Source organism: Lontra canadensis, unplaced genomic scaffold, assembly GCF_010015895.1.
Source record: "Lontra canadensis isolate GAN:19392208 unplaced genomic scaffold, GSC_riverotter_1.0 scaffold68, whole genome shotgun sequence".
Classification (NCBI taxonomy): Eukaryota; Metazoa; Chordata; class Mammalia; order Carnivora; family Mustelidae; genus Lontra; species Lontra canadensis.
Window position 1 is genome coordinate 691,636 of NW_022631062.1, and position 25,255 is coordinate 716,890.

At 39.1% G+C, this 25,255-nt stretch overlaps 1 protein-coding gene across 2 annotated transcripts in view; it reads right to left on the bottom strand.

Moving 5' to 3' along the window:
• The window catches only part of MOSPD2 (motile sperm domain containing 2), a 59,409-nt gene that overhangs the window by 19,471 nt on the left and 14,683 nt on the right, over positions 1–25,255 (bottom strand). For both annotated transcript variants that reach the window (XM_032880153.1, XM_032880152.1), the window contains exons 3-7: positions 20,497–20,652; positions 18,791–18,877; positions 16,969–17,123; positions 13,605–13,665; positions 10,876–10,914 (exon numbers count right to left, since the gene is read on the bottom strand). In XM_032880153.1, the coding sequence (XP_032736044.1) occupies positions 10,876–10,914; positions 13,605–13,665; positions 16,969–17,123; positions 18,791–18,877; positions 20,497–20,652 (498 nt within the window). The remainder of the gene's footprint in view (positions 1–10,875; positions 10,915–13,604; positions 13,666–16,968; positions 17,124–18,790; positions 18,878–20,496; positions 20,653–25,255) is intronic.

A 25,255-nucleotide genomic window follows, 5' to 3' on the forward strand; every position in this document is an offset into this window, starting at 1 on the left:
ATTTGCATATCCTCTTTGGAAAAATGTCTATTCTAATCTTTTGCCCCTTTTAATTGGGCCATTTGTCTTTTTATTGTTGTGCTGTAAAAGCTACTTATATATTCTAGATGTAAGTCCCCTATCAGATGCAGGATTTGTAAATATTTTATTCCGTTCTGAGGGTTGTATTTTCACCTTTTGGATGGTGTCCTTTAGAGTACAAAATTTTAAATTCAATGAGGTCCAGTCTATATGTTCTTTTGTTGCTTGTGCTTTTTTGGTGTCATATCAAGAAACCGCTGCCTAATCCAAGGCCACAAAGATTTACTCCTATGGTTTCTTCGGAGTTTTATAATTCTAACCCTATGTTCAGGTCTCTGATCTACTTTGAGCTTCTTTTTGCATATGAAGGGAGGTAGAGATCTAACTTCATTCTTTTAAATATGGATATTCAATTATTCCAGTATCATTCATTAAAGAGACTATTCTTTCTCAAGAGAGATCTTGGAAGACAGTGGCAGAGTAGAAGAACCCTAAGGCTTGCCTCCTCCCACAAATACAACTAGATAACTATCAAATCATCCTAAAATGCCCCAGAAGCTTCTTTGAAGACTGGTAGAACAAACTCCACAAGTAAAGGTAGAGAAGAAGCCACACTGAAGAAGGTAGGCAATACAGAGACTTGGCTTGGGAAAGAAACAGATTATGGCTGCTACAGTGGGGACGGAGCCTTGGTCATGGAGAAGGGCAAGAGACAGACTAGCACACAGGGACGCATGTGGGGACAACAAATCCCCCCTAGCAACTGACTTGGAAAGCGAGAGCGAGAGGGCCTGAATTTCTTAAGTTCTTGCAATCAGTAGGGCTTAAAGTCTAGAGTTTAATTTTTTTAAGATTTTACTTATTTATTTGACAGAGAAAGACACAGCAAGAGAGGGAACACAAGCAGGGGGAGTGGGCGAGGGAGAAGCAGGCTTCCCATGGGGCAGAGAGCCTGATCTGGGGCTCAATCCCAGAACCCTGGGATCATGACCTGAGCCAAAGGCAGACGCTTAATGACTATGCCATGCAGGTGCCCCAAAGCCTAGAGTTTTAAATGTCAGTGTGCTTGGCTCTGGGAGAGCTCAGAGGACACTGGGGCTGCTCTTGGGGAGAAGGAAGGACCAACAGCCCACTGATACACAGTGTAGAAACAGAGATCTCAAGAGCGCCTGGGGCACACAGTATGAAGGTAATTTGCTCACCTTGGGAGCATGTCCCAGACAGGCAGCATTCATGGAGAGACCCCTCAGGTAACAAAGAAACTGGCTGATACTATTTCACTTGCCCCCGCCCCCCCAGCGTAAGCCCGGGACCACCTGCAGGAACCAGCACAGGGACACCTGCTACCTAACTTGCTTATACCCAAGCTCTTCCACACCCATACGCTCCAAAAGAAAGGCCCTTCCCAGTCACAGCTGCCTTAGCCCCAGGTCTGCAGGCTGAGAAGACTGGCCCAAACCCTTGCCAACACTGCGTCTCCTGACCCAGGAGTTTTGTGAGGCCTCAGATCCTGTGGCAGCACCAATAGGTCTCACTTCACAAACAGACCAGAGCACGACTAGTTACAATGGGCCACATTCAGGCCAGGGACCAAACACGGCCCACAGCAGGCAAAGAGAACCTCTGCAGATGACTGGCCTGAAGGATAAAGTGGGCAGGACACAAGAGCGGAGCCCACACAGCACAAACTAGAGACACTCCCAGAAGTGCCAGACCCTGGGGAACAGGAGATACTACACAGCAGGCCACTGCAGGACCTCTTCTTCACAAAGCCATTACCCTCAAGAATAGGAGATGGAGCTGCCTCTCCTAACATACAGAATGGGCATAGAAGATGTGGAAAAAAGGAGACAGAGGAATTTGCCCCAAATGAAGGAATAGGACAAGGCCCCGGCCAGAGATCTAAGTGAAACAGATATAAGTAACATGTCCAGTGGAGAATTTATTTTTATTTAATTATTTTTATTTTTAAAAAAGATCTATTTATTTTAGAGAGACAGTGTGAGCAGGGGTAGGAGCAGAGGGAGAGAGAGAGAGAGAGAGAAAGAGAGAATCCTAGCAGACTCCATGCTGAGCGTGGAACCCAACAAGGGGTTTGATCCCATGACCTTGAGGCCACAATCCAAGCAGAAACCAAGAGTCAGATGCTCAATCAACTGAGCCTTCCAGGCGCCCCCTGATGGAGAATTTAAAGCAATGATCACAAGGATACTCACTGGACTTAAGAGTGGACCGCATCCATGAGACCATTAACACAGAGATAAGGAATAACAAAGCAGAGACAAAGGGCTCAATAAACAAAATGAGAAACACACCTGATAGAATGAACAACAGGCTGAAAGAAGCAAAGGAATGAATTAGTGACCTCGAAGACAGAAATGGAAAATAATCAAGATGAACAAAAGAGAGAAAAAAGAACTAGGCAAAATGAGAACAGATTTAGGGAACTCAGTGGCTCTATCAAACATAGTAACATTCATATTATAGGAGTCCCAGAAGAAGAATAAAGAGGAAAAGGGGCAGAGAATTTATTTGAAGAAATAGTGGCTGAAAACTTCCCTAATCTGGGAAGGAAAAAGATACCCAGATTCAGGTGGCACAGAGAACCCCTAACAAAATTAACAAAAGCAGATCCACATCAAGATATATTGTAGGGGTGCCTGGGTGGCTCTATCAGTTAAGCATTCAGCTATTAGTTTTGGCTCAGGTCATGATCTCAGGGTCATGAGACCAAGCCCCATATCAGGCTCTGCACTTTGCAGAGGTGCTTGTCCCTCTCCCCCATTCTCAAATAAATAAAATCTTTAGAAAAAGACATATTTGTAATTAAGATGGCAAAATATGGTGATTAAAGAAAAAATATAAAAAGTAGCAAGACAAAAGCAGACAGTTACATACAAAGGGAACCCCATAAGGCTATCAGTGGATTTTTTAGCAGAAACTTTATAAACCAGAAATGAATGGTATGATATATTCAAAATGCAAAATGGGAATAACCTGAAGGCAAGAATACTCTATCCAGCAAGGCTATCATTCAGAATAGAAGGAGAAATAAAGAGCTTCCCAGACAAACAAAAACTAAAGGAGTCAAGACTACTAATAACCCAGCCCTGGGAGAAATATTAAAGGGGATCCTAAGTGGAAAGGAGAGACCAAAAGGGACAGTAAAAGGTAGGAAACACTGAAGCAGTAAAAATGAGTATTTCTGTAAGAAATCAGTCAAGGAATGCACAAAATAAAAGGATGTAAAATATGACACCCTACACTTAAAATGGGGGGATAGAGGAACAAAGAATGGGTTCAAACTTAAAAGACCATCAATTTAATATAGACTGCTATATGCAGAAAAGGTTATTTACATACAAACATAATGGTAACCACAAATCAAAAACCACTAATGCAAAAGAATAAAGACAAAGAAATCCAAGTATACCACTAAAGAAAATCAGCAAACCATGAAAGACAAAAAAAGGGTTAGAGAAAACCTTCAGAAGCAACCACAAAACAAGTAATAAAATGGCAATAAATACATATCTATCAGTAATTACTCTTATTAAATGGACTAAATACTCCAATCAAAAGACAAAGGGTGACAGAATGAGTAAAAAGCAAGACCCATGTATATGCTGCCTATAAGAGACTCATTTTAGATCTAAAGACACCTGCAGATTGAAAGTGAGGTGATGCAGAAATATTTATCATGCAAATGGTTGTCAAAAAAAAGCCAGAGTAGCAATACTTATATTGGACAAACTTGACTTTAAAACAAAGATTAACAAGAGACAAAGGAGGACACTAAATAATCACAAAGGAGGAAATAACAATTGGTAGAAATAACAATTGGAAGAAATAACAATTGTAAATATTTATGCACCCAGTGTGGGAGCACCCAAATACACAAAAAAGTTAATAAGAAACATAAAGGAGCTAATCAATACAATAGTGTAAGACTTTAACACCCCTTTACATCAATGGACAGATCACTCAAACAGATAATAAACAAGGAAACAATGGCTTTGAGTGACACACTGGACCAGATGAATTGAACAGATATATTCAGAACATTCCATCCAAAGACAGCAGAATACACATTTTTTGTCAAAGGCACATGGAACAGTCTCCAGAACAGATCACATATTAGGCCACAAAACACGCCTCAACAAATTTAAAAAGATCAAAGTCATATTATGCATCTTTTCTGACCACAGGAAAAAAAAATCTGGAAAGAGCACAAATACATGGAGGTCAAATAACATGATACTAAACAATGAATGGGTCAACCAGGAAATCAAAGAAATAAAGTATGTGGAAACAAATGAAAACGAAAACACAATGATTCAATACCATTGGGACGCAGCAGAAGCATTTCTAAGAGGGAAGTTTATAGCCATACAGGCCCACCTTAAGAAGCAAGAAAAACCACAAATAAACAACCTGACCTTACACCTAAAGGAGCTAGAAAAAGAACAATAAACAAAACCTAAAACCAACAGAAGGAAGGAAATAATAAAGATCAGAGCAGAAACAAATGGTCTAGAAATTAAAGAAGCAGAACACATCAATGAAACCAGAAGCTGATTCTTGGAGAAAACCCATAAAATAGCCAGACTTATCAAAAAGAAAAGAGAAAGGACCCAAATAAATAAAATCACAAATAAAAGAGGAGAAATAACAACAAACACCAGAGAAATAAACAATTATAAGAGAATATTATGAAAACTACATGTCAACAAATTGGATACCCCAGAAGAACATTCCTAGAAACATATAAATGAACAAGCCTGAAACAGGAAGAAATAAAAAATGTGAACAGACCAATTATCAGCAAAGAAATTGAATCAGTCATCAAAAAACTCCCAATAAACAAAAGTCCAGGACCAGACAGCTGCACAGGCAAATCCTACCAAACATTTAAAGAAGAGTTAATACGTATTCTTCTTAACCTATTCCAAAAAACAGAAGAAAGAAAACTTCCAAATTCATCCTATGAAGCCAGTATTTCCCCAGATACCAAAACCAGATAAAGATACCACAAAAAAGAAAACTACAGTCCAATATCTCTAATGAACATAGATGCAAAAATCTCAACAAAACACTAGCAAACCAAATTCAACAATGCATTAAAAAAATCATTCACCACAATCAAGTGGGATTTATCCTTGGGTTACAAGGGTGGTTCTATGTTTGCAAATCAATGTGATACATCAATAAGAGAAAAGAACAGAACCATGCGATCATTTCAATAGATGCAGGAGAAGTGCTTGACAAGGTACAACATCCATTCATGATAAAAATCCTCAACACAGTAGGTTTAGAGAGAACACCTCAACATAATAAAGGCCATATTTGGAAACCCATAGCTAACATCATCCTCAGTGGCGAAGAGCCTTTCCCCTAAGGTTGGGAACAAGACAAGGATGTCCACTAGAAGCCCTAGCCACATGCAATCAGACATCTAAAAGAAATAAAAGGCATCCAAAGTGGCAAGGAAAAAGTAAAACTTTCACTATTTGCAGATGACATGATACTACATGTAGAAAACCTAAAAGACTCCACAAAAAACTGCTAGGACTAACAAACGAATTCAGTAAAGTCACAGGATACAAAATCAACGTAGACAAATCTGTTGCAGTTCATACGCCAATAACGAATCAGCAGAAAGAGAAATTAAAGGTAACAATCCCATTTACAATTACACCAAAAATAATATGATAACTAGGAATAAGCTTAACCAAGGAGGTGAAAGACCTGTACTCTGAAAACTATAAAAACACTGATGGAAGAAATTCGAGACAACACAAAGAAATGGAAAGACATTCCATGCTCATGGACTGGAAGAAGAAATATTGTTAAAATGTCTATACTACCCAAAGCAATCTACACAATTAATGCAATCCCTAATCAAAGTACCAACAGCATTTTTCACAGAACTAGAACAAATACTACTACATTTGTGTGGAATGACAAAAGGCCCTGAATAGCCAAAGCAATCTCAAAAAAGAAAAGCCAGAGGTGGAGGGCATCATAATTGCAGGCTTCAAGTTATATTACAAAGATATGTGATCAAAACTGTAGAGTACTGGCATAAAAACACAAACACTGTTCAACATAACAGAACAGAAAATTCAGAAATAAACCCAAAATTATATAGTCTGTTAATCTTTGACAAACCAGGAAAGAATATCCAATGGGAAAAAGATGGTCTCTTCAACAAATGGTGCTGGGAAAACTGGACAGCAACATGCAGAAGAATGAAACGGGATCACTTTCTAACACCACACACAAGAATAAATTCAAACTGGATTAAAGACTTAAATGTGAGACTTGGAAGCATAAGAATTCTAGAATAGAGTACAGGTAGTAACGTCTGACATTGTAATAACTTTTTTCTAGATAGGTCCCGCAGAGGCAAAGGAAAGAGAAGAAAAAATAAACTACTAAGACTACAGCCAAAAAAAAAATCTTCAGAGTGAAGGAAACAATCAACAAAACTGAAAGGTAATGTAATGAATGGGAGAAGATACTTGCAAATGACAATTTTTTTTAAAGATTTGTTTATTTGAGAGAGAGAGGGAGAGGGAGGAAGGAAGGGAAAGAATGTGTGACAGAATATGTGGGGGGAGGGGCAGAGGGAAAGGGAGAGAGAGAATTTCATGCAGACTCCCTGCTGAGCCTGGACCCCCCCCCCCCCCAACTCAGGGCTTGATATCACGACCTGAGCTGAAATCAAGAGTTGGACACTTAATTGACTGAGCCACCCAGGCGCCCCGCAAATGATGTATCTGATAAAGGGTTATCATCCAAAATATACGAAGAACTTCTAAAACTCAACACCCAAAAAATAATCCAACTAAAAATGGGCAGAAGACACGAATAGACATTTCTCCAAAGAAGACATCCAAATGGCCAACTGATACATGAAAAGATGCCCATCATCACTCATCATCAGGGAAATGGAAATCAAAACTACAGTGAGACATCACTTCAAACCTGTCAGAATGGCTAAGATCAACAACACAAGAAACAACAGGTGTTGGCAAGGATGCGGAGGGGGAACCCTCATGCACCATTGGTGGGAATGCAAACGGGTGCAGCCACTGGAAAAAAAAAAACAAAACAACCCAGTATGGAGGTTCTTCAAAAGGTTAAAAATAAAACTACACTATGATCCAGCAACCGCACTACTGGGTATTTACCCAAAGAATACAAAAACACTAATTCAAAGGGATACATTCACCCTTATGTTGATAGCAGCATTATTTACAACAGCCAAGTTATGGAAGTGGTCCAAGTGTCCATCAATTAACGAATGAATAGAGAACATGTGGTGTACGTACACATACAAACACATACACACACACACACACACACACACACACACACACACGGAATATTACGCAGCCATGAGAAATAATGAAATCTTGCCATTTGCAATGACATGGATAGAGCTAGAAGAGTATTATGCTAAGTGAAGTGAGTCAGAGAAAGACAAATACTATATGATTTCACTCCTATGTGGAATTTAAGAAACAAATGAACAAAGGGAAAAAAAGAGAGTCAAATCAAGACAGATTCTTAATTATAGAGAACTGATGGTTACCAGAGGGGAGAGAGTGGGTTAAATAGGTGATGGGGAGTGAAATAAGTCAAGCAGAGTGAGTCAATTATCATATGGTTTCACTTATTTGTGGAGCATAACAAACAGCATGGAGGACAAGGGGAGATGGAGAGGAGAAGGGAGTTGAGGGAAATTGGAAGGGGAGGTGAACCATGAGAGACTATGGACTCTGAAAAACAATCTGAGGGTTTTGAAGGGGCGAGGGGTGGGAGATTGGGGGAACTAGGTGGTGGGTATTAGAGAGGGCACAGATTGCATGGAGCACTGGGTGTGGCCCAAAAACAATGAATACTGTTACGCTGAAAAGAAATAAAACAAAAACGAACAAACAAACAAACAAAAAATAGGTGATGGGGATTAAGGTACGCACTTGTCATGATGAGCACTGCCTGATTAAAATAAAAACTGAAAAAAGACTGTGCTGTCTCCAGTGAAATGTCTTGGTACTATTGTCAAAAAAAGCAATTATTCATAAATATTAGGGTTCATTTCTGGATTCCCAACACTATTTTACTGATCTATATGTTTATCCTTATGTCTATACCACATCTTAATTACTGTAGCTTTGTACTGAATTTTGAAACTAAGAAGTGTCAGTTCTTTAATTTCATTGTTCTTTTTCAAGACTATCTTTACTACTCTTGGTCTCCTGCACATCCATGTGCACTTAACAAGCTTGTCAATTTCTGTAAAAAAAAAAAAAAAAAGGCGGGGGGGCAGCTGGGATTTTGACAGGGACTGCAGTGAATTGGTAGATCAATTCAGGAAGTACTGCCATCTTAACCATATTTCGTCTTCCAGTCCATGAACAAGAGATGTCTGATTACCGAGGTCTTGAATTTCCTTCAATGGTATTTTGTAGCTTTCAATGTATGAGTCTTGAACTTCTTTTATTAATTTTTAGTATTTTACTAAATTAGATTACTTAGTAATCTAAGTATTTTATTCTTCGTGATGCTATTATAGATGGATTTTTTTCCCTAATTTCATTTTTGGATTATTCATTGCTAATGTATAGAAATACAGTTGAGTCTGTATATTGATTTGTACCATGCCATCTTGCTGAACTTACTAGTTCTTCTAATAGGGATTTTTTTTGGTGTGTGTATTCCTTAAAATTGTCCATATACAAGACTGTGTCACCTGCAAATATAAAAAGCATTACTTCTTTTCCAACATGGATGCCTTTTATTTCACTTTCTTGCCTAAGTGCCCTGGTAATGTAAGTGGTGAGAGCAGACTACTCTGTCTTGTTCCTGATCTTAGGGGGGGAAATCATTCCTTCTTTCATTGCTATGTATGATGTTAGCTCTGAGTTTCCACAGATGCAAGTTTTATATAAATGCCCTTTATCAGGCTGAGAAAGTTCTCTTCTATATATTCAAGAATTAACTCTACCCAAAGAGAGGTCTGCCCTTTGCCCTCCGCTTTTGGAAGGTCATCTTCAGGCCTGACAGGAGTGTCCTTGTTTCCCTGAGGGCCTCGGGTCACACTGAAACAGTAGGATTTAGGGTGGGGACTTTGGTCACACAGTATGAGTAGAGCTCTGGAGTGAATGGAGACTGACCTCAAGCATGTGATTAATCAGTCAGGTCTATGTAGTGGGCCCTAATACAAACTCTGAACTGCGGGTCTGGGTGAGCTTCCCCGGTTGGCAATGCTGGGAAACTAATGTGTTCCACATTTGGTACTTCCCTGCATTCCATCCTGTTTTTCTTCCCTGGGCTGATTCAAATCTGAATCCTTTTCCTGTAGTAAACCATAACTGTGAGTATTAACAGCTTTCAGTGAGGTCTGAGTAATTCTAGTGGACTTGAGGGTGATTTGGGGAACCCCTTGAACTTACAGGTGGTGTCAGAAGTGAGAGTAGTCTTGCGTGGACAAATGTGCTCTCCCTAACTCTGAAGATATCACAACTCTTTACACCTTTTATTCCTAGTTTCTTGAGTGCTTTTATCATGGAAATGTACTAGGTTTTGTCAAATGCTTTTCTCATGTCTGAGATGATCACGTGCTTGCTTTCCTCTAGTCTATGAATACGCTCAATAACATGGGTTGATTTTCATATGCTGAACCAACTTTGCATCCCTGAGATAAATCCTGCTTGGTCGTGGTGTATAATCCTTTTTATATGCTGCTAGGCTCAGTTAGTACTTTACTGGGGGTTGGTCCACCTGTATTCGTAAGGAATAATGGTCTCTAGTTTTCTTTTTCTGTGCTGTTACTAGAATATACTTGCCTCATGAGATGAGTTGGGGAGTGGTCCCTCTTCTGTCTTTTGGAAGTTTGCCAAGGTTTGGTGTTGATTCTTCTTTATATGTTTACTAGAATTTACTGATGAAGTCATTTAGGCCTGTACTTTTCTTTGTGGGAAGTTTTTTGATTACTAATTCAAGGTCTTTTGTTATATTTCTATTCAGATTTTTCTTGAATTATTTCTGTATGTTGTCTTTCTAGGAAGTTGTCCATTTCATCTATATCATCTAAGTTCTTGGCATACAAGCGTTTACAGTATTTCCTTATAATCCTTTTAATTTCTGTAAGGTCAGCAGTGATGTCTCTTATTTCATTCCTGGTTTTCATCACTGGAATCTTTTTGTCCTTTATCGGCTTAGCTAAAGTTTTGTCAATTTTATTTAACTTTTCAAAGAACCAAGGTTTAGTTTCACCGGTTTTCTCTACTGCTTTCTATATAACAATTGACTCTGGCAAACACCAAATAAAAATGTACATTCTGAAAATAACATTAAATTTATGATCATGTTAAAAGCTGGTAAAGAGTGTTTTTCCACTCTTTCAATGATTTTTTTTTACCAAAAAATGTATGACTGTCTTATGGAAGGATAATGTGACTACAGAGATTTGGAGTCAATTTTAGATTCATCCCACCTTCTTCCTCAACACCAGAAGCCCTTGTGAAAATCTAGCCAATGCCTAAGTTCTGTGACATGCCCATCTGTGGGCGACAAATTGAGGCATCCAGCTCTAGTTGTACCTGAATGGGCTGAACACCTTGACACTGTTTTTAGAGAAGGCTAATGCATGTCCTGTCCAGAACCGGGGGTAGAATGTCAACTGGGTTTGCTTAGGAACAGCCTTTGAGTGTTCTAGCTCCAGCCTCTTAAGAGGACACACCAAGCACAACATAAACATTTTTTTAAACACCACAGAAATATGACTAAATTGGTAAAAAGGAATCAGATTTTGCTTTAGCAAATTATAAGTAATACACTCACCATTCATTATCCAAGGCATATCGAAGATCACCATTTTTGCTGAAAGACAAAAAAAGTTCATTGAATGTGATTTAGTACAATATAGTAGTATCACACTTATACTTGGTCTAGAAAAAGCTGGTGATCTAAACCTAACTAAAAACTGAGCTAGTTGACTCCGTTCTAATTCAGTGAAGTGTGAGTGGTGCTTGAACCAAGTTAACTTCTCACACTGATGAGGGGCCTACCCAGAGCAGCTTCTGGAAATGACCACTGCCTTATCACTGTCCTCTGGCAAATAGCCTATTCTCTTGTTCAATTATTGCTTTTGCTGTTTGCAGAAAGGTATGAAAGAAAACAGTTAAATGGTAAGTCGTGTCTTTGGATGTGGCATGTCATATTAGTGCTGAAGCTGCATGAACTTTAAAAATGATTTCAATGTCTCTATGTTAACTGAATTTAAATTTAAAAAAATTTAAAAATGATTTCAATGTCTAATTTATTGGTTTTGATAATTTTTTAGAGATTATACTGTTAAACCACTCGCATATTTCCCCCTCACCCCAACTTTAATACACTATTATGTTTTTAAGAAACAGAATTTATACTTTTCTTTATAAGCCTCAGGAAGCCAATAATTCCCAAGTATACAGAAGTATTATTTGCATATTTAGATGAAGACTTCAATAGCCCTATTAACAATTATGAGAAAGAACCAGAAATCACAAAGGAAGTTTTGATATCCAGTACATTGTTCTATTCAAATGAATCAAAATGTAATTTCATTCCGCTCTGAGCAGAGAACCTCCTAGAATGATTATATTAATGTAGGACAATTAAAGTATGTGTAAGAAACAAGGTATCTTCACAGAGGTAGCCTGGTGCTTAAGACCTCAGTCTTCATCTAGGATATGCCTAAAAAGAAGTGGATGTAAGGTTTTATGAAATAATGGTTGTTTCATGATAGATTTTGAAGCATAATCAGTTTAAGATTCTACAAATTTAACGTCTGCAAAACTGCATTATGTAGGCAGGATATAGTCACATGACCTCTAGTTCACTGGAATGAATAGGGTTCTAATTCATCTTTATATAGACCCATGAATGTATTAATAGTTCTCTCAAAAGAATCTTAGATATGTTTTATAAGGTAATAATGTTATCTATACTAGTTATAAATGGCTCTTCACAAACTTTTAGATATTTCAATAAACAAGTGGATATTTTATTTTCATTTCGTATATAAAAAGAACAAGCTAGTAATATGGGGCTGAGATTCCCTACTGGCCACTTGACTGTACTATAAAACTTAATGAATCAGGGTACATGGTGGATCCAGGATGAATTCAGAAGGAACAGCGGATCCTCCAGGTTTCCCAACCAGAATGTCCCAAAAGACATTTTCTTTTTACCTAAAAAGGTTCATGAGTACACCCTCTGAAGACATGAGAGCACAGGGGTAGCAAACGCACTGATTCTTGAGATCCATCATGCCTGCTCTCTATTCCTTACTTCACATGAATAATGTGAAAGCATACTAAAGTAAGAGGAGTTAGGGATTTTAAGCTTTAATATCACCCAAGTCAGGAGTCTCAAAAGACCCTAATTGTGGTATTGGCCAGGGCTGTGCCTAGGCAGACTTGTGAGTTTCCATTTTCTGATATCCCTGTTGTCTTTCTTCTGCTTTTTTCACTTTCAGTCCACTGGAGTTAAAATATATGACTTTTTATATGTGGGACAGCATCTTGACTTCTCCACTGGGAAACCGTCATATAAATCCAATAAATCAAAAATGAATACATAAGATTTAGGAGTTCTTCATTCAGGTAATTAATGCAAGAATCAATTAAAAATAAGCTCTAAGGGGCACCTGGGTGGCTCAGTCGTTAAGTGTCTGTCTTTGGCTCAGGTCATGATCCCAGAGTCCTAGGATTGAGCCCTGCATCAGGCTCCCTGCTTAGTGGAAGCCTGCTTCTGCCTCTCTCACTCCTCCTGCTTGTGTTCCCTCTCTTGCTGTGTCTCTGTCAAATAAATAAATAAAATCTTAAAAAAAAAGCTCTCAATGCCAGATTTCAATGTAGTGTATGCTAGTCTAATTTTTTAAAAGATTTTATTTATTTATTTGAGAGAGAGAGTGTGTGCATGTGCGGGGGGAGGGGCAGAGGGAGAGGGAGAAGCAGACTTCCCATTGAGCAGGGAGCTTGATGTGGGACTCCATCCCAGGACTCTGGGATCGTGACTGAGCCAAAGGCAAATGCTTAACCCACTGAGCTACCTGGGCACCCAAGTCTAATGTTTTCTTAATGACAATTTTAAAATAACAATTAGTAACACAGTTTATTTTATATACGAGTACTGCTTATCACATGGCGTATTTTATCAATACTGCTTTCCTGTTTCTTCCATGGAAGAACTTAAGAAGTTCCATATAATAAATATTATTTTAAATGAGTTGAATAAAAATGGAATAATCTTTGAAATAAAGGTATTTTTATGTACTTGTGTGTGTGTGTGTTAAAGGATGCCATCGATGCAGTTTAGAACTTAACTTCTTAAAACTATAAAGGACAATGATTATGAAAATTTTCCTTTATATCTACTAAGATAACACACTTAAACTTGTATGCACACATTTAAGCTCATCAGAAAATAACACTTCATGAATTAAAGTCTATAATAATATAAAGCAATCTCAGCCATTGTTTATAGCTTCTATATATTGTATTTTTATAAAGGAGTAAGTTACTTACAGAGGTATTTAGGATAATAAACCTTAAAGCAGTTGATGATAAAGCGTACAAAGTCCATGTCCTAAAACAAAGATTATACATTTAAATCTTTAAGACTATCTATATTAGAGAATTTTATATTGCACATTTCTAAAGGTGATAAACTATTAAATACAAATGAGACAATTCTTTAAAAAATAAGCTCATATATAAATACCTATCTATATTGCCAGGGATTAAGGTTTTAAGTCATTAAGCTACTTACAACAATCAGTCCTAAAATTAAGTAAAAGAAATCAGATGCTTAAACATCATTCCCATTACCTCTAACTAGTGAGGTACTTCAGGCTACTTAAGTAACATGACATTACAATTTGGAGCTAAGAGCAATGCCTATAGAGAAATTCTAAAAATCTGTTAAATAGTTAAGGAATTACTAAAACATATATACAGTTTCCAATCTCACTACTTGGAATGGTAATACATGTAACATCAATCCTGGTATACTTGCTTTTGAAACCTGATTTCTACAACTTGTAACAGTTACAATAAAATATGTTTTATCAATCTTTTCCACAACATCTAATCTGAACATACTGGTGTGCTGTATCTACTTCACTTTTAGCCTCTTTCCTCTTATTTAGGGACCTCGAATTAGAGTAAGAATTTTTTAGTTTGTATCTGAGTGTTGTTCATTGAGCTCAATTCCTGGGAAACTTTATGAACATAACTATCTGTTGGTTCTACCGCACTGAACACAGCAAAATGAAATTAGGTTAGGAGGGTCACTATTCATTCACACGGATCATTTCACTCCCTGTTACTCCATGGCTTCAAGCCGATTTACTAATCCTGATCAGCCGTCTTATAAGGACTGTAGGATGAAAGATAATCATGAAAATTTAAACCCATCAATTACTGAAAGGTGAGCTGTCCAGAGATGAATCTATAAAGTCATTTCTAGGACGTGAGTTGAGCATCTTTAATTTCAGTAAACTGAAAGTAAGCATCCTTAACTGTCTTAAGTATTTTTTATGGAATAAATCCTAGCATATAATAGTACCTTTACAACTAATCATTATATCTACTGTGCACTGAGTTTAATAATTTAAGAGTTAAAGAAATATCTCATAACTAGATGTATAAAAACTTGGTTACTTAGTATATGATTTGTGGCCCTCAGAGACTTTGCCCAAAAAGTCTTCATCCAATATTCTTGTTTTCATCTTTTAACTGAATAGCCTTACTTATCAAATCCCAAGTTACTGCTAATTCAAGTGGATTTGATAGGATACCACTGGTTTTAAATATATCAGTGGGTACTACAAGAAAAAGCTCCACAAAACCTATTGCTGTGCATTCTGTGAGGATGTCTTCAAGGACTACTTAGTATCCTGTAAAATGTCCTCCCTTTGGGGACACATGAAATACTTTTCTCTCTAGTACAAGTATCAGGAATGAATAAAGTTCTCCTTAGATACTGGTTTTAAAGTATGGCCACTGAAATAATTTTAAATGATTCCATTTCTTTCAGGCAGGCAGATGAAAGACTGGACTCCAATTAGTGGCCCAACTCTAACAAACAGCTTTTAATTTTTTTTGCCTTGCAATTCTGCATACTGTTTATAAGCCAACTTAAATCGTCTGTGAATCATGAGGGAGTCATATATAAAAATAACTCAATTAGGATTCAGTATTTTAAAACATCAATAATGATTTAAATACTTAGTAATGCAAATAAACCTTATTTATAAATTAAAGATAAAGAGACAGAATATAAGTAGTTTGAAAAAAAAAATCAGACCATTCAAGTCAATTCCTTGCCCCTATGTCTGGCAATAAAAAACATTAGCATTTGTTTATGATTCTGGGTTAATAATTAGAAACCATCATATACAAAGGATGACAGAATCATGATTTTTACGGAATACCTATTTATCTAGGTATTTTGATTTAGACTTTGGGTATAAAACAATTTACTCTGTATTTACAACTCACTGAAATGGAAACAAGATTGAAAAGCTCCAGGGCAATGGACTCCTAAAATATACATAGAGATAAAGATGAAAATAAAAATGTGTGCTTCCACCACCCAAAATAACCTCTTGTTCTGTCTAGGTTGTTGTTGTTGTTATTTTGTTGTTGTTGTTGTTGATGTCTAAGAGTTCCTTTTTTGGGGGCTAGGTATCACTAGCACATAACCCTGTCCCCTTTTTCACTATTCATTTTTATTTTTAAAATTTTTTAATTTTTTTGATGCAGTGTTCCATGATTCATTGTTTGCATAAAACACCGAGTGCTGCTCATTATTCATCTAAAAAAAAGGTATTTTCCAGTATTACTAGAACTTATTTATAAACATCATTTTATATAGCTACATATACTCTATCAATTAATACACCATAATTTACCATTTGGCCATGCTGACATTTACATTTTTTCTAAGTTTCCCCGATCTTATTTTTTAAAAATTTTTTTTCCAAGTTTTCACTATTTTAAATGATACTCTGAAAAAAACGCTCGGCACACAATGCTTTTTTCTGTACTCGGGATTGTTTCTTTAAAAGAAATTTCCAGAACTTCGTTACCAGGCCAAAGAATATGAATACGGACACCTTAAGATTCTTAACATACGTTGCCGAGCGGCTCTGCAAAAAGGTTTCATTACTGCTCCAGGCAGGTGTGTGAAGGCCACTTCACTGCCACCAGAAGTAGCTAAGGTCTGACTGTAAGAGACAACAGCTGCAATCAGTGTGCCAAAGGATCCTCATCGCTGCTGAAGGGTCTGTAGTTACTGAGGTCATGAGGGCCCAAATTAAAGTCTCCTGGGTTTTCCTTATTTTTTAAGCTGGACAAAATTACCTGAAGAAAGCCGGTTTCCAAAGCTAACCAAATCAAGCAAACAAAAATCGCCAACAAAATGACCAAGTGCCGTAGGTGCAGAAGGCAGGCGAACATCTCACGATTGCCAAACACGGTATGAGTCTAACAGTACTACAGAGAGCATGCATCACTTCTCTGAGTGTTTCCTGAGCCACTACTCTGTGCCAGGCATGGGGCTAGGTGCTGCAGGATATTAGTTCTAACAGAAGAGTTCAGTGGTACCACAGCTACTCATTACCCCGCCGGCTTCCACGGCCCACACTAACATCTTGTATATCACATGAAGAACATTTCTAGGAAACACACAGTTTTCCATGCCAACTACCGAAGCAAATTTCTTTCTTTGCAATCCTATTTGATATCCCACTTGACTCACAATACACAAGGAAAACAAATCCCAAACAGACCTTGGTCAGCTCAAACATACAGCAATATTTGGTTGGGAGGAGGGTCGGGGAGGACGTGATGATAAATAATGCTTGCGAATTAAAGAAATGCTTACTATGCTATTTATGCCAGTTTCTGACAGGTCGAACATCACTGTTACGGGTTTCCCATTTTCTCTTTTAGCATAACGTTCCAGCCAGAATGCGATAAGCTTCTTTTTGTCCAACATGGTTTTATGGTCTTTTACATGATACTTCACCCTGATCCAGACTTTTAACAGAACACAGGATAAAAATAAGAAAAATATCTGTCAATAGAATATGATTATACACATAGACCATTCCTTTCCCTTGACATTTTTCTTCATTTACAATTCATTTGCTTGCTCAGAATAAAAACATCTCTTCCTTCTTTTAAATAAGAAATAGTGTGCACTTGGGAACTTAGAGAGGAGTAGAGGGGGAAAGTCTTCTCCCCCGCCTTGGAAAATAAGCAAACTTCTCTAGTAAGTAAGAGGGAAAAGAAAATACAGGTGAACAAACAATATTTGGTAATAACCTAAAAGTACTGTTCCCTGTGCGTGACCAGAAAGCAAGCCAGTGGTTCTGAGAAAACCAGGACAACATCCCACGCGGAGAAGCAGCCCGGACAGAGGCACGAGGGTGGCACGAGTCGGGGCGGGCAGAGTACCACAAAGCGCAGCGCATGGCAGCTAGGGCAAAATGTGGCCAGTGCTGAGACAAGAAGCTCAAGAGACAGGGCTGGGCTGGAAAGACTCCAAGTCATACGCTAAGGTGTGCTCTTCCTACTTAAGACATCTCTTGGGGGCAGCAGCACGGAGAGGAGCATGGGAGAAGCAAAGAAGGAAACCCAACAGGCTATGCCCTGGGAAGGCAGTTAGGGTCTGAACGGGGGAAGTGAGGACTGAAGCGGGGAAGGGGCTCCACTGAAGCTGTGGCAGGAGAGGAGGTGCGGAAGGGACAGAGGCTGTGGACCTGAGCTGGGTGGCGCGGAAGGAGGGCCGGTGGTGGATGTGGCCCAGTGGGGCTTTTGTGGGGAAGGTGGCCAGCAATCAGTCCAGTGGGATCGGTCAAGTGGGTAGCGGGGTATATAGATGCACATCCCCCGGGAACCGTGTGGGGTCATCACCATCTGTGGGGAGGCAAGGTCCTTGAGATCACCCAAGGGGCCGTATCAGCTGGGAAGGAAAAGCAGCCAAGAAAGGAAGAAAGCCTGGAAAGCACATGTGAGGGACGGGGAAAGACAGCAAAGATCGAAATGAAGACGGGGAAAGAGAGCCGGTGACAGCGGGAAATGCCAGGAGAATGCACCTAAAACAGGAATGGACCACAAGCTGCAGAGAGGGAGGGCAGGCAAGCAAGCGCTCAGAGTACGGCTCAGACACTCCTGCCCAGTCACAGCCTTGGTACAAACCAAGCTGGATTCTGGACAAAGGGGAGAGAGGAATAACAAGGTAGTCATCAGAATCGTAGGGGTGGTTGTTACTGGTCCTTCTGCTATGACAGATTTCACAAGAAGCTAAGGGGAGAAGACTGGTCGGGGTTAGGGGGTCACGGACAGGACAGGGACAGACTTTGAACTTGAAAAACGCTTAGCAACAATTGAAAAGATTTTCCATGAGAATACTGTGCTGAATTTTAATATCACTAAATTACAAAGAAGATAATGGCTCTGAATTACATTATTTTGGCTATGTTATAGGATGCGGCATTTGCCTTCACTGCTTACTTTATCATAATGCAAACAGTACATACAACTAAGTGTTTGACACTCCATCAAAATGGCCCTAATGGTCCCCAATTGTGGGAAACTTCATGAGTGGCACATATGAAGAAGGTTCTGCCTATTATTAATTCAGCTGAGATAAATGCATCTCAAAATCTTGAAAAGCCAGCACATCAATTAAATATACTTACACAACTTGTTGCCTTCTTTGTCATAACCGTGGAGATAAATACCACCAATTTCCAATAACCATCTGGGAATGGAGGATTCAGTCAGGTCTAAAAAAGGATAAATGTGATGAGTAGTTGTAACTCGGGGGCCTTTTAAAAAGAAAACTTACAGTGGAAAGGTGATGTTATATAGTAGGTCTGATATTAAAAAAGATAAGCTTATTGAAATATCTGGAAAGAACCTCTGGCAATAAAAAAATGGTGTTTCTTACTAAGTAAACATATTAAAGACATGGATGAAAGAAATGAGAATAAAATCCATTTCCCATGACACATCAGCTATTAATATGTGGACACATTCCCATGTCTTGGTTGTGTTTCACATAGTAACTTTCAACAAATACTATCACTACTGGACAACTTCAAGATAACGTGCTAGTAAATATTCACATTACAGCCTCAGGATTGATTTAAAAATCACTTACGGTTTCTCTAGTAAAATATTTTTCTACAAAGACTGATATCCAATAGAGTCTAACACATTTTATAATCTTGGGGTAAGTGGAAAATACTTCAAAAAAAAAAAAAGTTAGATCCTTTAGCAGGAGGAACAAAACAAGGGTCTGCCCAGTCTCTAGTGAGAACACAGCAAGGCAGCAATGCCAAGGCTTTTGTTTCATTCACCAGTAGTTCCCAGAGAACTTTCGAAGGTTCTTTACACCTTTCTGCACCACCCCTTTACCGTATCTTGGCCATGTGTCACTGGAAACTAGCAATTCCATATAAGGAAAAACTACTGTTGAGCTTTAAAGTTCATTCTCTAGTTAAATGATTTACATTTCTTTGCTTGATTAATAAATGTTTCACCGTTTGTTGAAATGATCTATGGTTTTTATATTTCCAATCAAATTATCTCTTAAATACTCCCCTTCTCACGGATTCTTTCTCTAAGTATGAAGACTGGGGAGAGTATCTGCTCTAGATTTATTTGTTGATTTTTTTGTCTGAAGTCTCCAGACTCACTCACTCCAGGGTTTGTAACCCTCAAAGTCAAGAAATCCTTCTTTGTACTTCATCAAAACCAGTAGTTATGCCAGATTCCGCCTGTTAAATATTTAGAAGAGAGATAATGGGTAACCTTTCCTGTCAAGGGTTCTTCATATACTTGAAGACTATTAAAAAAAAAAAAAAACAAACACTTCCAAGATTGAAAACTCCCATTTTGGGGTAAAATGTCAATCTAGACTTGGGTCTTGAAATCAGTAACTTAAGCAGAGGCTGCCGTAGGCATCCTTGGGGATAAGCCTGCTTTTTTAGGGACCCCAATTATTTCGTAATGCTACAGGGGGCACCTATGAGCACAAGCAACTCTGGGGAGAGAGAAAGACATAAGGCAACTACTGAAAAACAGACGAAACAAGTAGAGATGATGCAGTCTGGCTATGGCTTAATGGTACTGAACTAAGCACGCCCAGATTGGACTCTGCTCTGAGTGAAAGAGTCTAATGTAATTCTGCTCCCTGGTGATCGCATTTCCCTATGAATGATACCACGTTGAAGACATTTGTAAGATGCTCTTTCAAAGGGTTAGTGGGTTTTTATAAAACGTTGTATTTTGGTGTTTATGACGATTACCAAGAATATCTGCAAACACACTATTTGATAAATGTAAAACTAACATTTATGCAAGGGACCATATACTGTCAAGGTTAAATTTAACGTCTTACCGTTGACGCACATTTCTTTCCTCCACTGAAAACTCTCATCAAGCATCTTCAGTGCTTCATCAACAATATTATGTCTCCAAATTAAGTAACTTTCAACCCAGTTATCATCTTGTTGTAGCCTTTCAACATCACGTGGATCATATTTATCTGGCTTATCTGGGGGAAAACAGTAATAAACAGCCAGGTCAGATAAATTCTGCTGTGAATAGTAACACCAATGCTGGGAGAGAATAATTCAGGCAAGACAAAGCAAAGCTATAGAAGAGAGCTACTTGAAGGAAGCAGTTCAGACGAAAATACAATGTAAAGGACTGATGGGATTTCTAACTGAGAGGAGAATAAAGTCATCCAAGGATGGCAAGCTTCCTTTAAATAAGCCACAGTAGAATTAAAACATAAGACCACAGTAAAATATTTTTTTCAATTTTTATTTGTTTAGGGGCTCCTGGGTGGCTCAGTGGGTTAAACCCTCTGTCTTCGGCTCAGGGTCATGATCCCAGGGTCCTGGGATCGAGCCCCACATCGGGCTCTCTGCTCGGCGGGGAGCCTGTTTTCCCCGCGCTCTCTCTCTGCCTGCCTCTCTGCCTACTTGTGATCTCTGTCAAATAAATTTAAAAGTTTTTTTTAATTTTTGTTTATTTGAGAGAGACAGAGCAAGCATGAACATGGTGGAGGAGCAGAGGGAGAGGGAGAAGCAGACTTCCCGCTGAGCTGGGAGTCCTACCATGTGGGGCTTGATTCTAGGACCAGGAGATCACAACCTGAGCCAAAGGCAGACACTTAACCATGTGAGCTACCTAGGCAGGCCAAAACCACAGTAGAATATTTTGCATGACCCTAACTAAAACTATAAACCAACATCTAGGAAGATTGTGTCGCCTCAACTGGAAATCCTTACCCTGGTCCACAAAAATATGAAGTCTTATATGTAAAGAAAAAAGCTCTACTTAAGAAGACATCTGTTTGGCAAAATCGTCTTAATTTTTTAAAAAAAGATTTATTTATTTTAGGAGCAAGGGGCAGGGAGAGTCCTAAGCAGACTCTGCACTGAGTGCAGAGCCTGACCTGGGGCTCAATCTCACGACCTTGAGCCAAAACCAAGAGTCAGAGGCTCAACTGACTGCGCCACCCACGTGCCCCTGGCAAGGTCAGTTTAAAAAAAATGAAATACAAGCTTCTGCACAGCAAAGAAAACAGTCAACAAAACAAAGAGGCAACCCACGGAATGGGAGAAGATATTTGCAAATGACACTACAGACAAAAGGTTGATATCCAGGATCTATAAAGAACTTCTCAAATTCAACACACACAAAACAGATGATCATGTCAAAAAATGGGCAGAAGATATGAACAGACACTTCTCCAATGAAGACATACAAATGGCTATCAGACACATGAAAAAATGCTCATCATCACTAGCTATCAGGGAGATTCAAATTAAAACCACGTTGAGATACCACCTTACACCAGTTAGAATGGCCAAAATTAGCAAGACAGGACAACATGTGTTGGAGGGGATGTGGAGAAAGGGGAACCCTCTTACACTGTTGGTGGGAATGCAAGTTGGTGCAGCCACTTTGGAGAACAGTGTGGAGGTTAGTTAAGAAATTAAAAACAGAGCTTCCCTATGACCCTGCAATTGCACTACTGGGTTTTTACCCCAAAGATACAGATGTAGCGGAAAGAAGGGCCATCTGTACCCCAATGTTTATAGCAGCAATGGCCACGGTCGCCAAACTGTGGAAAGAACCAAGATGCCCTTCAACGGACGAATGGATAAGGAAGATGTGGTCCATATACACTATGGAGTATGATGCCTCCATCAGAAAGGATGAATCCCCAACTTTTGTAGCAACATGGACGGGACTGGAAGAGATTATGCTGAGTGAAATAAGTCAAGCAGAGAGAGTCAATTATCATATGGTTTCACTTATTTGTGGAGCATAACAAATAACACGGAGGACATGGGGAGATGGAGAGGAGAAGGGAGTTGAGGGAAACTGGAGCGGAAGGTGAACCATGAGAGACTGTGGACTCTGAAAAACAACCTGAGGGTTTTGAAGGGGTGGGGGGTGGGAGAGCCAGGTGGTGGGTATTATGGAGGGCACGCATTGCATGGAGCACTGGGTGTGGTGCAAAAACAATGAATTCTGTTATGCTGAAAAGAAATTAAAAAAAAAGAAAAAAAATGAAATACAAAATGGAAAACTGACCATGTGTGTAGTAGTCAGTATTTCCCATAACTTATTGGAATAACTGTTTCCGAGAGTAATTTCTTATCTGCTACACATAAGCTATGGTACTTGATACTCCTCTTTCCACATGTTGCTTTATTTTTCTGTAAGTGAACTTGGTTTTGTCACAAGCACCCCTGCACATCCAAATTCTACCATTATGTAAGACTTCTTTCAAATGCTTCCTCTTCCACAAAAATTCCCCTTAGCCCAGAAGGAATTCCTTCCCTCCTATGACCAGCTACAGGACGTAAACTAAGCCTTTCTTAAGGCACTTCACATGTCTTTCCTTCAATCAGAGTGCCTGAACTTCCCATGTAGGGACAATGTGTAACAGTACAGCCTACATACAATGTAGGACTCCTTCAAAGCAGGTTATACTAGTGCCAATGAAAAGGCTTGCAGGATCACTGAATCTAATCCTTCTCCATTTTCATTTTCTCAGTTAATGCTACCCTCCCAGGGGCCCAAGTGGGAACTTTAGAAAATTCCCTGGCTCCTTCATCTCATTTTTTTTTTTTGCATCTTGTTAGATGCCAAGTTTTATAGATTTTATCTCCTATTTGCTCCGCCTTATTTCAAGCCATGAGAGATAACAGCCAACAAGGCAGGAAAATATAAACTGCAAAGACGCCTCATTGAGCCTCAATTTCCTTATCTTTAAACTGCTTTAGGTAATCACAGGGCTGTGTGACGATCAGATGAAAAGGTATATACGAAAGTACTTGGAAGTATAAAGCACGATCAAATAAAAGATTAGACCACGAATCATGCATTTGGTATTGTGTTACCTTGGATATCTGGGCTCTACTTTTCTAATCTATACGATGACTGATTCTATAGCAGGTAAACCCTGGAAAATGTTTTTCGGCTCTGTTCCTCAAAAGTACATATGTAAAGTAAACATTTTCTTTAACTTATAAACATGAGTTGGATAGGAAAGAGCGGACACTGTTTCACATCAGGAGGGCCCGTGAGAGCACCTGAGCCCTGGGAAAGCACCCTCCAGTCCGGCCACTCTCTGCTCTGCCAATACAGTGCTGTCCTTGGGACTTACAGGCTAGACTCCTTCATTTTCAAGAACATTTCCGCCAAATGCTGAAGGCTGAATAAGCGCAGTTTGCTGGCCACGAAGAACGTGACTAATTCAGTTGGCAATTCAAGCACACAGAAGTGTTTCATGTGTACTGCCCGATTCTGTCACACAGAACATTCAAAGGACATGTAATAAAGGGTCAAGGTTTAATAAAATTTACTGCTTCATCAGGGGCTTTCTAAAATAAAACCGGCTTCTTTTTTTGTTGCTTTAAACAGAGTGGCCGCAGTGAAGACTACTATGACCACTGGTCTTGATTTGGGCTGATGAGCTGGCAGGTTTGCCCATTCTGGTTTCTGTGCAATCAGCTCAAATGTCAGCATTATTAAAAAAAAAAAAAAAAGGCAAATGGCTTCTTAGCATTATTATGAAAATAGTTTTGACCTCACGGGCTCCTGCAGAATCCTGGGCAACCCCCAGGGTCCAAAGACGAAACTCAGAACAACTTCCCTAGAACAATGTATGGCAAGTGGTAAAAAATAAATATTAGCCATAGTAAGACGAACAAACCATGACTGTTGTTACTGTCATTATAACCACTTCTGGTATTACCACTAGGGATACCGTAAAAGAGACAGTGCCTGTTACTACGAAATGTAAAGCGAACTGCTTTTGGATAGCTTTTAGGGATGCAAGTCTTTGAAATTAGAAATCTCCATTTATATCAAAATGACTAATTACTGTTATTGTCAGGACCTGTGCTTACATATGAAATGCCTGTTCAACATTTGCCCCTCTACACATAGACAGGGAAAGAGAGAGCGGGGAAAAGACAGAGGAGAGGATTGGAGAGGAGGTCTGTATGGTGGTGGGGAGGGAGGGAGGCAGGAAGAAAGTCAGGACAGAGAGGAGGGCTGAAGGGGGGAGAAGGAGGGGGAGAGAGGAGGAGAGAGGGGAGAAAGGGAGAGAGACAGAGACAAAGAGAGTCAACTGAACATTTAAGGAAAGGAAAGCTTGGCCAATGAAACAATTTGCTGCTTTCAAGCACGGCCCCCAGGCAACTTAACCCTCAAAAGTGTGAGGTGGTTTTCAGAAAACCGGTCCTCTGGTAAGTGCAGGTATTATAGGAATAAACTAAAGAGGTACACTCGAAAGGTAACTAGAGCTTTCAAACACACGTTTGTGCACGTACACCTCTGCCCTTCCCACCTACTCAAGACAGCATTTTGAAAGACTTTACCTCTCCAATAATTAAAGCATAAAAACGAGGAAGAGATCAGGTATTTATAGGCCTACATTCTCATAATACCTTATCCTCACTACTTTCGTCTTGCAGAAAACCAGTGAAAACTTCATCGCAAACCAACATTAATCTCAAGTAATGGCTTTTTAAGCCTGAACTCTGCAGCTCTTCCAAAGAGCTCGATGCTCATTTTGGCCACTCCTTTGTAAGAAACCTTAATGGTTCACGTATGGTTCACTGTGTCTT